This window comes from Pinus tabuliformis, chromosome 1_2 (genome assembly GCF_031772625.1).
Source record: "Pinus tabuliformis cultivar Carrire ecotype Pingquan chromosome 1_2, CPIR1, whole genome shotgun sequence".
Classification (NCBI taxonomy): domain Eukaryota; kingdom Viridiplantae; phylum Streptophyta; class Pinopsida; order Pinales; family Pinaceae; genus Pinus; species Pinus tabuliformis.
The window spans coordinates 624,795,486-624,811,011 of NC_142298.1; the positions used below are offsets into that span (position 1 = coordinate 624,795,486).

Genomic DNA, 15,526 nt, shown 5'->3' on the forward strand with positions numbered 1-15,526 from the left:
TCTTTCGCAGACATGCTGGACATCTTCATGAGAATTGTAATTTTGAAGTTAGAGTCGTAATAATTGAAAACTGATTTCAACTCTTTCCCACGCTAAGTTTTGGAAAGTCAAAGGTAGAGATTCAGAACTACAACTATACCATTTTTCTTATTATTTCTTAAACTGCTACCATAACTTCAGTTAAAAATGAAGTTGATCAAGGACTTGGAAGTGCAGTGGGCATTATAAAGCTACTAATTTGGAATAAACATCAAATAGTGGATATTTTTAATGTCTGAACATCAGAAGTTTGGAGTTGACTGAAAGCTAGTCTTTCCCAGACATGTTGGACATTTTCATGAGAATTGTAATTGTGAATCTAGAGTGGTAGTCATTGAATACTGATTACAATTCTTTCCCAAGTTAAGTTTTGGAAAGTCAAATATAGACATTCAGAAGTACAATTATACCATTTTTCATATTATGAAATTATCTCTTTTCATTTTGGTTGTACCTGCAGAAGTTGAGTCCTTTTTTTCTTGCATGTTGACAAGTCCAATGACGGGAAATCCAGAGCAAGACAACAGACTTGAGGAGTATCCAGAAATTTACATATCATGTATGTTAATAGAAATAGAGTGCAAAAAAGTCCCAGGGGCAGCTCAATCACTGATCGAAGTAATGTGAAATCTGTGAAAACTGAGAGATCCAAGGTTCAAATCTTCCTGGTTGTGACACAGTTTACAGAGAGGAAAACATGCCATAGACCCTAAATCTGCCATAGACCCCAAAGATTTACTAGTAACTAAGTCTCAAGTGGTTTGTTGGGTTCCTCTGGGATTAAAAAATAAATTATAGTGCAAAAAAGTAAGAAGATGAACATGCAGTTGATGCATGAAATGCCATCTGGATTTTCTCAAAATAAAGCTAAAAGTTAGCTAAAATCTAAAAGCGTAAAGCAACTGGAATTTCGTATCATTACCTCATGTAGAGGAAATTATTTTCGGTTTCTGCTGATTTAGGAATGCTATACACCCAGCTGCAAAATTGACTCTACAGACCGGATGGTATATGGAGCATCCAACTGCCATGGTTTTCCTGCATGACCATCAACATAAGCATCCAAGGAGCATCCTGCTGCCATGGTCCTGCCGGATGACCATCACATAGGCATTTATGGAGCATCCTTCCGTGGATCAACTCTCAGGACGCAGTCCCACCCATTTGAAATTTGAATTTTGAATACCCCACATAGCGCCCTCCGTGAATACCCCCCATAGACCTTCCTGCAGTTTGTTTCTTCATTTTTGAGCTAGCCTGTAACTACCAGCTCAAAACAGGCATGAAATGAATGGATGTCTTTTCAAGGCACAGACACTTGAACAAGGTCACGACTCAGCGTGTTCGTGAATGCAGTAGTAAGACATTGATATAAGTCATAACCCCACTCCGCGTGTTTCTATGATGTTTTTGTTCCTACTGGTTTGCCTTGTGATATTCCAGACAGTAAATCACTTATTTCTGTTTTAATTTTTTCATTTTCATGTAGCTATTGGATATGGTTATTCCCAAGCCATTACTCACCTTTTAAGGAAGGGTTATATAAGCGGAATGACACTGATAATAGTTTCAAATGAACTTATTTTCCAATGTAGAAACCACCACTATAACGATCGGGTAGTACATTTTATCTTGTTCGTATTCATGCGTCTTTCGGGTTTGGAATCGGTGGAATCAATATTTGAGGAAAAATGCAGCCAATGCAGCCATCCCCTCACCGATTTCGGGGTAGCAGAGTGGCGCCAATTCTAATGCAATTGCGGAGAGACGAGAGATCCGCCATAAACGAGCGTTCTACGAGGGTTCTGGCAGCAGCTACGATGTGGCTTCCTCCAATTCCATGCTTAGATGGTATGCAAGGAATGGTATAAGAAGATGAGCATGCAATTGATGCATGAAATGCCATCTGGATTTTCTCAGAATAAAGCTAAAAGTTAGCTAAATCTAAAAGCATAAAGCTAACTGGAATTTCGTATCATTACCTCATTTAGAAGAAATTATTTTCAGTTTCTGCTGATTTAGGAATGCTATACACCCAGCTGCAGTAAGTGGAATTTCGTATCATTACCTCATTTAGAAGAAATTATTTTCAGTTTCTGCTGATTTAGGAATGCTATACACCCAGCTGCAGAAATGACTCTACAGACCGGATGGTACATGGAGCATCCAACTGCCATGGTTTCGCTGCATGACCATCAACATAAGCATCCAAGGAGCATCCTGCTGCCATGGTCCTGCCGGATGACCATCACATAGGCATTATAGTTTGGATGACTTAGCCTCTCTCCCACAAAGTTGGAGAAGTCACAACAATTGTCTTGAAACCCTCAAGGTTAGGCTCCATAGTTAGGACCAACAGATTACCCCATTTACCATTTATGGATCATGGGGAAATACTTTGAGGGTTTTCCACAAGGGTTTCCTTGGATATAATATACTTAAGATGGATATCAACATTGAAATATTTTTTTTGTTATTAATTTTTTTTAAATGCCATGTGTCAACTCCATGTTGAGCACAGAAATAATTGCACATCTTCTTTACACTGAGCTGTAAAATATGGAGTAGTCTACCTAGGCGGTAGAATGGCCCTTTTTCCGGCACCGGCCGGAAAATCGTCCGGCTCCGGCTACCGGAAATCTCTCCCTCTTCCGCCACCATCTCTCAGCGCCACCACCACCTTTCTCCGCCACCCTCCCTGACCGCCCTGACATCCCTGACTGATCGCCTGACATCCCTGATCGATCGGGGAGTAATTCCTGAGGGGAGTAATGAGCTGGAATTCATGCGGGGAGTAATTCCCTCCATTCGAAATGGTCACCCGGGCCCATTCAAGCTCTGATACTTCGAAATTTCAAGCTCTGCGCTTCAGCTGTGCTGGCTTACCCCTCTGCGAACTCCTTCCGCACTGCAGCTCGGAGGCCAGGTACTCCTCGCCGGTAAATCCTCAAGATTTAGGAGCAGTGTGAGATTGGCCTGTTTTGTCCAGCGCTGAGTAAAATTGGTGACCACATCGTAAGCAGCAGGGCCTTGGATCTTAGAATGGGCATCATGCCATGGCTCCCTAGGGCCTCCATGCCGAAGATCTGCTCCCTTGTAATTGATCTGATGAAAATCATCCCTGTAAACAGTATCCAGAGTCCTAAACAATGGATGGATCTCGTTATCATACCTTCCATCGCAGAGATCGATTCCTCCAACGAAGCTCACGACCTCGCGATTCTCAGAGCCATGGACGCGGGCATCCAAGCACACAGTCTTCTGGTGATGGGTAAACTCTGCAAAAATCTCCGCGGTTTGGAATGCACTCATCGAACGATCTGCGTATCTGGGACATTGAAAGCAGTAGATGTTGGTGCCCTTGAAATATTCAGATGTCTCGTCACAGTGGGTTTGCATGAGTCCCTGGTAACTGAGAAGCTCCACGGCCGTTATATCCTCCCAGATAAGGACCAGAACTCTTACTCCCTGATCCGCTTTCTTCTTCAAAAGTTCACCCAATGTCACAGTTTCTGCACCAGGGATCATCCTTTCCTTGTCCCTCACAAGCGTAATCTTGGTATTTACAGACCATCCAGCAATGTATATAAATTGCTCGGCTCCATCAATGTACTGGTACACTTCCTCCCACAGTCTCGGAGGCCTGTATAAGGCGCGCTCCTCGCCATGACCTAGCTCGATCCTGGGACGATAATTTTCTGATAAGTGAGAATTCTGATACAGATTGACTCTGCATCCTTTCCTCTGCTTGAAATACACATGCTGGACTCCTGGGAAGTTTCGATCTCGAATCCCGGAACCCCAGTATGGATCTTCTGAGACTTGTTTGAACTGGAGGCGGGCATGGATCTGAGATTTCTTCAGCTGTTCGGAAAAGTCCTCATTATATAAGTCATACCAGCCCTCGATGACCTTGCCGCTGAGGATTTCTGAGATTGGGATCTTGGCTCTTCCAACCACTTGTGCAGAGATTTCCAATCCCTTCTTAACGCTGATAACCAGAGAAGGCGATGTGTAGGCGCAGAGTATGTGAAAAGTTTCGTTCCAAATTGGGTTTGTAGGTTCACGGGAGAGAACTCTGGTTCTTGCAATTCTAGCAATACCAATATCTATGGTGGCATATAATCCAATGTGCTCATCTAGATGGAGAAGCTCCTTAACTTCCTCCCCCACCTGCTCAACAAAAAATCATTAGTCCTACTTCAAAATTTTTACAAAATGATATGAATTCTTAAACAAAAGACCAAACCTGGGCTTCAGTAAGGTACTCACAATCATTAGTCCTACTTCAAAATTTTTACAAAACGATATGCATTCTTAAACAAAAGACCAAACCTGGGCTTCAGCAAGGTCCTCACAATCATTAGTCCTACTTCAAAATTTTTACAAAATGATATGCATTCTTAAACAAAAGATCAAACCTGGGCTTCAGCAAGGTCCTCACCTTGTAGAGAAACAAGAATCAATAAACCAAAACCAGGATCTTGGAAAATTCTCCACCTTGTTTCTCAACAAGATGTACTACTGTTCAGTAAACATCAAATACAAGATCCATAATCAAAGGTGGTTGACGTCATTACCTTTCTCAGCAACCTGGGTAAGCCTCCATGACTGAGGTGCCTAGCTTCAAATATAGTGGCAGTAAGTGTACCATGAACTACTTGGGATGCCATTGGAGACCTGTATTAGAAATCTGTAAATCACAAAAGTAATGCAATCCACTGACTATGGAGATGTTTCAAGCTACACAAATTTATAAGAGTACAGGGAATTTGAAGACCAGCAGGTTTTTAGACCACTGTTCATTGGAACATGTTTTTCTTGAAAATTACATGGAGGTTACTGCAGCTGTTCACAGACCTAAAGTGAAAACAAGTTTAGGTTCTTACTAATGAAATCCTAAATTCCACATATCACAATCTCTCTCATGATGAAAGAAAGTAAAATTTAGAATTATCTTTACCCCTAGAGACGAAATCCCTAGTAAAATCCCCCAATATTTATCAAGTATTTTTCTAGAGCTATCCAGACAAATTATTTCTATGATTTTCTCACAGTTATGTTATGACCATGACTAGAAGTTGATTAATGTATTCTAGGGTTCCTATCTTATGTTTCTCCCATCAAAAGATCTTCTGCAATATTCCAATTTAATCAGTATCTTTCAAATGCTATAAATTACCAACTGGAAGATTTCGATATGTTTATATATTTTAGATATCAGTCAGCGTTGGTTCACTTGTTCATCTACTTTCAGGAGGAAACGTTTCACAATATTAATATCAGAAAGCAGGATTCAAATGGAGGAGCATTTTCAGTGATTTTCTGGACCTCTCTTCTCAGAAAGTATGCTTGACAATTTACATTTGTAGATTATGTTAATTAGTTCTTCTCTATTGCATATGGAATAATTCATGACCTCAATCCACCTCCTAGAATACTTCGAGAGGTTAGAAGATGGATACAACTGAAGTATAATATAAGGATGGGCGACTGGTATTTGTACAAGGATTTAATTGAAATTAGAGTATATGGGTGCGAGCCAGCTCCTTATATGCTCCCAACTTTCCTTCCTCTCAGAATATTTTCACCAGAGTATATCAGATAGAATTTGAACATTGATCAAATTCACTTTTTACCTAGAAATACCCAGTTCTATTTAAATTGAAAGTTGAAGTGGGCCCTTTTCAGGTAACTGATAGAGTGGCAACATAGGAAGTTGAAAAAATGTTATAGGAAATGAGCTTGTCTCTAAGAGAAGTTTGGAAATAGGAACTCAGGGAAACATTTCCAATCTAAGGGTTGAACAAGCATAATATGCATATCAACATGTAGCAAAAACATTAATTGAAATATATGCTAACAAATATGTTTGGGAAGAGAAAAAATTAATGGATATTATAGGCGAGGGAGGAGATTTCAAATTAGCTGAACCTAGAACCTTGGATACATAACCACCCAAAGAGAAAGAGCTGAAAAGGAGTAGCCAAGATAGTCATAGCGAACTTTAGAATCATAGGTACAATTCAAAATAATGAAAAGGCAGAGCGTGGAAGAACAAGGATAGAGACATGGATAATCAACAATTGAAGCAACTTATAATGAAATTGAAACACTCAGTGAAACAAATACAACAAGCAAGCTTTCTTTCAACATGAAGTCTTTTCCCTTGGCTGTCACCGAGGTCCCTTCATCCTCTGCAACTCTAGCTCCAAAAAATGATTTATTTTCCAAATTCATGGAAATCAAAAGTAAGAATGTAGAGCTTAAAAAGATTTCTTTCAATGAGTTATGAAAACAAGGTCCTTCTACAAGCACTAGATTATTAACAACAATGGATTTTGGAAAGAAGCAACTACAACTGGCAGTTTTAGAGCTGAAGACACAAAATGTTAAAACTCCTTATGACTACAAAGCAAGTAGGCTCACTGTTAACTTGGAACAGATACATCCAATGGACTAGATGGACCTTCCTAGGCAAACAGGTGAAATGTTGTGCCATTCTTATAACAACTCAGTGGCTACTGTGGAAAAATTGGAGAAATCTTTGAAGAAAATCACTAATCAGTTGAGACAGGAGAAGACATCCACTGAAGCTAAGGAAAATAGAAAGCATGATTATTAAATTGGAACCTGACCCAAACAATATCAATGCCATCCAATCCCTCATGGATGTAAGGGATACTGCTATAAATGTCCTTAGGAGAAAATTGAACATGTTCAAACAAAGGAGTTAGATTCTATCACTAAGGAAAAAGAGATATTCTTCTCATTGATGATTGAGCAGAATAAACAATTGTATCAACTAGAAAAACAAGTAGAACAATTGCTGAAAGAAAGAGCTAGTCAAACTATCTCTGATACTCCTATTGAAACACAACAGTTAGAAACTGAAAAGTTGACTAAGGTAATGTAATCACTCAAACCAAATGATCAATACATTGATAATTTGAAGAAAGAATTAAAGGATAAATAAACCTCTCTTATTATTGCATCTAAAGAGAAGAACGCATTTTCAGATCATATTGAATGGTTTAAAAAGCAATTAGTAGGTGCTCCGTCTCTAGTTGATGCAAGAAAAAGTTTATGGGATGACATTATTTCTTATGTTTCAAGGTAATTAGGGAAGAGGAAAAATTATTCCACTTAAATACAATAGTTGCACAACAAATCCATGAAGAATTAAGACACAAGCCAACCTTAGGCAACAAGATTGTAAAATTTTTAAATTCTAGAGGCAAGGAGCAATTAAGGGTAGTAGGCATCAGAGATAGAACTGGTTTAATTATAAAGATTAAGAAAGTCCAAAAAGAAAAATAATTTTCATAAGAATGTATAAGAAAAATGCAGAGAAGTTCAAAGTGATTTGGATCATTTTCACACCAAATTTAACATCTTGAGAGAATTAGGACTACCTACATCCTGGACAACACCAAATAAATTGATTTCCCGGTAGGCCCACTAAAAAATATTGATTGAATGAAAAGGGGATCACAGTAAATTTGTAAATTTGAAAGAGGAGATAGATGGTAAAACACTCATCAGTAAGTTAATGAATGATTTCTACATCCATTGCTAGATCAAATACCTGTTTCCAGTTTCTCTTACTTATAAGAAATGCTCAGATTTGGATGTAGCCTATAGGAAGATGACATCTTTCAGTTATCCAGTTGGTGAAAATTGCGACAAATAGTTGCAATCCTTCCTAAAATTTATTAACTACAACAGAAAATTCCAAATAAAGAAACATAACCGGAGCTTTTGATTTAATTTGTAACAAACTATTTATTTTCTATTGGTTAATTCTATTTTTATAATTTTTCATAACAAATTGTTGTTATGGAAACTTTTAAATTTTAAGAAGCAAATCGAGAGAGGGGTTGGATTTTGTAATCAGAAAATACTTTCATATATATTTTTTGTAGGCCTCAATTTTGAGATTTAATCAAAGGTTTCACATACTGGTTCATGGCAGTGTGTGTTTATCTGTGAGTAGTTTTCTGTCATTCTTTTCTATTCTTCAGTACAAAGCAGGATTGTCTAGAATTATTAGAGAGGAAAGATTGAGGATAAATCTCCCTTATTTCCATGATAGAGTTATGATATTTATGAGTATTTGATTTCTACTATTTGCTAATTTCATTCCTCAAAGTATTTGAATTACTGTCTATGATTCTGGTTATTCATAAATTCGTTTTGTTAAACCTTTTGGGAGTATTGCAATAACGTTTTCTACATGTATTGTATTAGTAAAGTTTATTCAAGTTGAGTAAATTATTTATTCAGTACAGTCTTAGTATCTTATTTCAATTTTCTTAAGCTAAGAGATCTGCCATAATCAAAGGCCTTCCCTTTTGATTAAGCTTAAAAACAAGGTTCCAAATTTTATTGAATCTAAAGGCCACCACCTCCTTTATAAAACAAAATTCCCATATTTTGTTTCCTTGGCATAATTTTTTATCCAAAATCTGTTTGCAATGACTAGAAACAACAGAAGGTACCCAAGCCCTCAATTGATGATATTCACGACACATTGGAGGGAGTGAAACTAATCAAAAGAATCTACTTGAAGTCCATTTATCACTAGATACCTGTTGATCCACAAGATGTGTGGAAGACATCATTCAAAATAATTTTTTTCCTTACCAAAGTAGAGTTAGTTTTCATGTATCAATACCATATGACAGAATGTTCACAGACCTAAAGTGTTCAAGAAAAACATGTTCCAATGAACAGTGGTCTAAAAACCTGTTATTTCTCTATATTGGTATTGCTAGGATTTCATTAGTAAGAACCTAAACTTGTTTTCACTTTAGGTCTGTGAACAGCTGCAGTAACCTCCATGTAATTTTCAAGAAAAACATGTTCCAATGAACAGTGGTCTAAAAACCTGCTGGTCTTCAAATTCCCTGTACTCTTATAAATTTGTGTAGCTTGAAACATCTCCATAGTCAGTGGATTGCATTACTTTTGTGATTTACAGATTTCTAATACAGGTCTCCAATGGCATCCCAAGTAGTTCATGGTACACTTACTGCCACTATATTTGAAGCTAGGCACCTCAGTCATGGAGGCTTACCCAGGTTGCTGAGAAAGGTAATGACGTCAACCACCTTTGATTATGGATCTTGTATTTGATGTTTATTGAACAGTAGTACATCTTGTTGAGAAACAAGGTGGAGAATTTTCCAAGATCCTGGTTTTGGTTTATTGATTCTTGTTTCTCTACAAGGTGAGGACCTTGCTGAAGCCCAGGTTTGATCTTTTGTTTAAGAATGCATATCATTTTGTAAAAATTTTGAAGTAGGACTAATGATTGTGAGGACCTTGCTGAAGCCCAGGTTTGGTCTTTTGTTTAAGAATGCATATCGTTTTGTAAAAATTTTGAAGTAGGACTAATGATTGTGAGGACCTTGCTGAAGCCCAGGTTTGGTCTTTTGTTTAAGAATGCATATCATTTTGTAAAAATTTTGAAGTAGGACTAATGATTTTTTGTTGAGCAGGTGGGGGAGGAAGTTAAGGAGCTTCTCCATCTAGATGAGCACATTGGATTATATGCCACCATAGATATTGGTATTGCTAGAATTGCAAGAACCAGAGTTCTGTCCCGTGAACCTACAAACCCAATTTGGAACGAAACTTTTCACATACTCTGCGCCTACACATCGCCTTCTCTGGTTATCAGCGTTAAGAAGGGATTGGAAATCTCTGCACAAGTGGTTGGAAGAGCCAAGATCCCAATCTCAGAAATCCTCAGCGGCAAGGTCATCGAGGGCTGGTATGACTTATATAATGAAGACTTTTCCGAACAGCTGAAGAAATCTCAGATCCATGCCCGCCTCCAGTTCAAACAAGTCTCAGAAGATCCATACTGGGGTTCCGGGATTCGAGATCGAAACTTCCCAGGAGTCCAGCATGTGTATTTCAAGCAGAGGAAAGGATGCAGAGTCAATCTGTATCAGAATTCTCACTTATCAGAAAATTATCGTCCCAGGATCGAGCTGGGTCATGGCGAGGAGCGCGCCTTATACAGGCCTCCGAGACTATGGGAGGAAGTGTACCAGTACATTGATGGAGCCGAGCAAATTATATACATTGCTGGATGGTCTGTAAATACCAAGATTACGCTTGTGAGGGACAAGGAAAGGATGATCCCTGGTGCAGAAACTGTGACATTGGGTGAACTTTTGAAGAAGAAAGCGGATCAGGGAGTAAGAGTTCTGGTCCTTATCTGGGAGGATATAACGGCCGTGGAGCTTCTCAGTTACCAGGGACTCATGCAAACCCACTGTGACGAGACATCTGAATATTTCAAGGGCACCAACGTCTACTGCTTTCAATGTCCCAGATACGCAGATCGTTCGATGAGTGCATTCCAAACCGCGGAGATTTTTGCAGAGTTTACCCATCACCAGAAGACTGTGTGCTTGGATGCCCGCGTCCATGGCTCTGAGAATCGCGAGGTCGTGAGCTTCGTTGGAGGAATCGATCTCTGCGATGGAAGGTATGATAACGAGATCCATCCATTGTTTAGGACTCTGGATACTGTTTACAGGGATGATTTTCATCAGATCAATTACAAGGGAGCAGATCTTCGGCACGGAGGCCCTAGGGAGCCATGGCATGATGCCCATTCTAAGATCCAAGGCCCTGCTGCTTACGATGTGGTCACCAATTTTACTCAGCGCTGGACAAAACAGGCCGATCCCACACTGCTCCTAAATCTTGAGGATTTACCGGCGAGGAGTACCTGGCCTCCGAGCTGCAGTGCGGAAGGAGTTCGCAGAGGGGTAAGCCAGCACAGCTGAAGCGCAGAGCTTGAAATTTCGAAGTATCAGAGCTTGAATGGGCGCGGGTGACCATTTCGAATGGAGGGAATTACTCCCCGCATGAATTCCAGCTCATTACTCCCCGCAGGAATTACTCCCCGATCGATCAGGGATGTCAGGCGATCGGTCAGGGATGTCAGGGAATGTCAGGGCGGTCAGGGAGGGTGGCGGAGAAAGGTGGTGGTGGAGCTGAGAGATGGTGGCGGAAGAGGGAGAGATTTCCGGTAGCCGGAGCCGGACGATTTTCCGGCCGGCGCCGGAAAAAGGGCCATTCTACCGCCTAGGTAGACTACTCCGTAAAATATCCATGCATGTGCCAAATTAATTCAATACCAACCTTCTCAGACAATAAGAGTTAATGAACCGGTGCCTTGGCAAAGCTCTCAACTTTCTGCCAGCCACACTTCATTTCTGGCCCCTCAGATGGCATAAAATATGGCATCAACATGAACAATGTAAAATATTCTGTAATGCACAGACCAGTACATGCAATGACGTGTAGACCCAATCATCTCACCTCATTTGCCGGCAAAACATGCTATATTAATGGTGACTTATAACTTTATCGTAATGCCACCTCAATGATCTTAGAATATTAATTTAAAGTTTAAACCAATCATGATGTGCCATACAAGTTCCCCTCCAGGCGAAGCTCGGTTAACCCTCTACATACAGCTCCACAAACTCGACGGTAAGTTTATAACAGACAGAAATAATCTAAGTCGCCACCACTTATGGCACAAGTTTGATTTAGTGTCACCAATAATCGCCACAAGAACAATCTCCATCTTTAAAATGATGGAACCTATTGGCATCCCTCACAACAATTTCGCGCCTAACAATCTTGGAGATGAACTTGGTGGCGGTGTGGCAATCACCACACATGCGAAGATTCTTGATAACCCGTATTGGTGTGCCAATGGGTACACTGATAATTCCAAATGCAATAGCCAGTTTCTCACTGTGATAGAAGACCATGTGTTTCTTTTCCTCCTCGTTAACATCATGCAGTACAGAGTTGGTATCTGGCACATACCCTGCCTCCTCCATCTGGCCAGCCAAACTCTCGAGCATGCCATAGATCTGCTCTGTTTGAGAATGCGATCTGTCTCCTCCGAGGAATGCATGTACTTTGTTATTTACCTGAATCCAACTAGAACCTGGAACTTTCTGAATTCCCCGGTTTTTCATCTTTTGTCTCAACTTTGCTACATTATCCCATCGTCCAGTCACTGCATAAAGATTTGACATCAGCACGTAGGTTCCTGCATTTTGTGGTTCCAACTCAAAAAGATGTTCAGCTGCGCGTTCTGCTATCTCCAAATTTAGGTGGATTCTACATGCACCAAGCAAGGCTCCCCAAACAACCGCATCAGGTTCAAAATGCATGCTGTTGATAAAGTCCTCTGCCTCTTCCAAACTCCCAAAGCGCCCGAGAAGGTCAACCATGGATGCACAATGCTCAGCTGTCGGTGAGATATGATAATCGTGCCTCATAATGTCAAAGAAGCGCCAGCCCTCAATCACAAGGCCCGCATGCCTGCATGCAGACAGGACACCAACAAAAGTGACTTTGTCAGGCTTCATACCTGCCTGCTGCATTTGCTGAAAGAGTTTCAGAGCTTCCTTGCCATGCCCATGTTGGGCAAAGCCAGAAATCATTGCATTCCACAACACTAGATCTCTTTTAGACGCTCTGTTGAACACATGCTGTGCATTCCCTATACTCCCACATTTGACATACATAGTAATAAGAATGCTTCCCACGTGGACATCTAATTCAAATCCCATTTTAAGAATGTGATCATGAACCTGCTTGCCATGTTCCAGAGCTACTAGGCTTGCACAAACTGTTAGAACGCTAATTAAAGTGGACTGGTTTGGCTTGACGCCTGCCATCTGCATTTGTGAAAATAATTTAATCGCATCATTATTAAATCCATGCTGGGCATACCCTTTAATTATGGCAGTCCAGGACTCTGTAGTTTGCTCAGGCATCTTCTCAAACAGTTGCAATGCCTCTTCCATTCTTCCACTCTGAGCAAATCCTGTGAGCATAGCAGTCCATGAAACAACATTCCTCTCAGATAACCGCTCAAACAATTGGTGCGCATCATCCACTAGCCCATTTTGGGCATAACCTGTAATCATTGCATTACAGGCAATCAGAGACTGCCGAGGCATCATGTCAAACATCCGACGTGCCTCCTCTATTCTCCCATTCTGAGCATACCCTGTAATCATAGCAGTCCAGGATATATCATTTCGTTCAGGCATTTGATCAAACATTTCTCGAGCATCTTCAATGTGACCATTTTGAGCATATCCAGAAACCAAGGCAGTCCATGAGACGACATTTCGTTCGGGCATCCTATCAAAAAGGTGGCGCGCATCTTCCATTCTCCCATGTTGGGCGTAACCCGCAATCATCGAAGTCCATGTAACAACATCTCGAACAGGCATTTCGTCGAACAACTGCCTCGCCTCTTCAATCCTCCCAGCCTCAACATATCCCGTCATCATCGCAGTCCACGATACCACATTCCTCTGAACCATTTTATCAAACAGCTCGCGTGCATTGTCTAATCTTCCGCGTTGAACATACCCTGTAATCATCGCCGTCCATGAAACCACGTTTCGTTGCGGCATTTTGTCAAACAGCTCGCGTGCTTCCTCTATTCTCCCATTCTGAGTATATCCTGTGATCATTCCGTTCCATGACACGACATCTCGTTGAAGCATTTTGTCAAACAGTAGACGCGCATCGTCCACTTTACCATTCTTAGCATACCCTGAAATCATGGCATTCCAAGAAACCACGCTCCGTTGAGGCATTTCATCAAATAGTTTGCGTGCGCTGTTTAATCTACCATTCCTCGCATACCATGTAAGCATGGCATTGGAGGAAACCACATCGTAGCTGCTGCCAATAGAACCCTGGTAGCACGCTTCTTTATGGCGGTACTCTCGTCTCTCCGCAATTGCATTAGACTTGGCGCCACTCTGATATCCCGAAACCGGTGAGGGGATGGCTGTATTTTTCGTCGAATATTGATTCCACGGCTTCCAAACCCGAAAGACGCATGAATACGAACAAGGTAAAATGTACCGCCCGATCGTTATAGTGGTGGTTGGTACATTGGAAAATAAGTTCATCTGAAACTATTATCAGCGTCATTCACTTGATTTTTCAGTATGGATTCGCTTAAACTTTGACTACGAAGACTCAAAAGGGTTATTCCAATAGTCTCCTAAATTTGCATCCGTAGCGTTGGCATGACGTTCAATGTTTTCCCAAATATTAGTTGGTTTCGGCTGTAATTTTCTGGTTTGGCACCACTACACGAGTTCGGATGCTGAATTCTGAATCTATTTTGTATGATTTTTTACTGAAAATTTTCTAAATTACTTAACAACTACATTCAACGTATATTTAATTTATTTATCAGGCGATACAAAGAAAAAGTCAAAATTTTCCTTAAAACTCTTCTTCCCATCAAGGGAGGGAGACTAAAATAAAGGAGTGCAATAATGATGATAGAAACCAATCCCACAACATGCAATATACCAATAAAATATATTTAAAAAAAATTACTTTTATTGTATTATTAATAAGTGTGTTTTTTTAACGATAATGGGTGAGTCAGTAATTTAGAATCAGTAATTTTAGAGGATTATCATGATTTTAAAATATAGGAGAATATGTTTTTGCAGAATAGAATTTCAGTAATTGGGAAATTAAATCCATGGGCTACCACTAGAGTTATTGTGCTTTGGTATTATTAGTAAGTTTATTATATAAAATAATATGTTTAATATGCATTTTTCAATGAGTTATTCTGATTTGGTATTATTAATAAGTTTATTATATAAAATAATAGGTTTAATATGCATTTTTAAATGTTTAGATATACAATTATTCTAATTTTTTAAAGTTATTCTTAATTTTTAAACCTATAAAATTGTTTTAAATTAGATGATTTAATTTGGACGAAGAAATTTTTCACTCTATTTAATATATATATAGATTGAGAGTTTGATAATGTTAGTAATTAATGGCATTTTAATATACTTTACATCAAGTTTATGAATTGTATAGTATTGATTTTCGCTTGAACATTTAATCAAGTAGTTATGGTAAATTTTACAATGCAATTTGTTCAACAATCTAATGCTAAATGTAGAATCCATATTGCAAAAAAAGACCATAACTTATTAAATTCATCATAATAATGTTATAGGACTATTAAACATGTTAGAAGGTAATAGATGCACAACATTTTGGTAGAGCAATTACATATCATTGGATCATTGGAAAATCAATTTCAAACACAAATTTTACAATGTATTTCTAAAAAAATTGTCATTCATGAAAGCACCATTTATGTACCTCATAGTTCAACATTGTTGATCAAATTGCTCTTAACACTTCCTCACAAAGTATCTATAGAAATTTGCTACTGCTAATGAAATAGAATTGAAATCAAGAGATGAAAATTTCTTCTACTATTTTGTGGAAAGGAAAACACGTGATAGAAACACATGCAATGACATGGAACCTTTGAAGCACAAGAACACAATGATTTATAGGGGAACCCAACTGGGAAAAGCCCCTCTGTTGCTTTACATTAATTCAGATGAGAAAGAGAATCAATTAC

At 39.3% G+C, this 15,526-nt stretch overlaps 3 protein-coding genes across 3 annotated transcripts; 1 reads left to right on the forward strand and 2 right to left on the reverse strand.

Moving 5' to 3' along the window:
* Nucleotides 1–2,907: 2,907 nt before the first annotated feature.
* LOC149207174 (phospholipase D alpha 1-like) lies at nt 2,908–4,906 on the reverse strand. The gene is made up of 2 exons (XM_089397951.1): nt 4,620–4,906; nt 2,908–4,212 (listed from the first exon to the last, which is right to left on the reverse strand). The coding sequence occupies exons 1-2, from the start codon at nt 4,710–4,712 to the stop codon at nt 2,908–2,910; spliced, it is 1,398 nt and encodes a 465-aa protein (XP_089254077.1). The 5' UTR covers nt 4,713–4,906.
* Nucleotides 4,907–8,864: 3,958 nt separating this feature from the next.
* LOC149207175 (phospholipase D alpha 1-like) lies at nt 8,865–11,152 on the forward strand. The gene is made up of 4 exons (XM_089397952.1): nt 8,865–8,883; nt 9,036–9,135; nt 9,543–10,829; nt 10,940–11,152. Coding segments are annotated over exons 1-4 (1,602 nt in total). The 5' UTR covers nt 8,865–8,881.
* Nucleotides 11,153–11,309: 157 nt separating this feature from the next.
* On the reverse strand, nt 11,310–14,063 carry LOC149207176 (uncharacterized). Its single transcript, XM_089395667.1, has one exon. The coding sequence runs from the start codon at nt 14,022–14,024 to the stop codon at nt 11,625–11,627; it is 2,400 nt and encodes a 799-aa protein (XP_089251793.1). The 5' UTR covers nt 14,025–14,063; the 3' UTR covers nt 11,310–11,624.
* Nucleotides 14,064–15,526: the final 1,463 nt, after the last annotated feature.

What these genes read in the sequence shown, in the direction of transcription:
- LOC149207176 (XM_089395667.1), bottom strand. Translation starts at nt 14,024, where the DNA reads ATGAACTTATTTTCCAATGTACCAACCACCACTATAACGATCGGGCGG.
- LOC149207175 (XM_089397952.1), top strand. An exon ending in TACCCAGGTTGCTGAGAAAG is followed by an intron (nt 9,136 to 9,542) that starts GTAATGACGTCA and finishes TTTGTTGAGCAG; the next exon opens with GTGGGGGAGGAAGTTAAGGA. An exon ending in CGGAAGGAGTTCGCAGAGGG is followed by an intron (nt 10,830 to 10,939) that starts GTAAGCCAGCAC and finishes CATGAATTCCAG; the next exon opens with CTCATTACTCCCCGCAGGAA.
- LOC149207174 (XM_089397951.1), bottom strand. Translation starts at nt 4,712, where the DNA reads ATGGCATCCCAAGTAGTTCATGGTACACTTACTGCCACTATATTTGAA. An exon ending in TACCCAGGTTGCTGAGAAAG is followed by an intron (nt 4,213 to 4,619) that starts GTAATGACGTCA and finishes TTTGTTGAGCAG; the next exon opens with GTGGGGGAGGAAGTTAAGGA.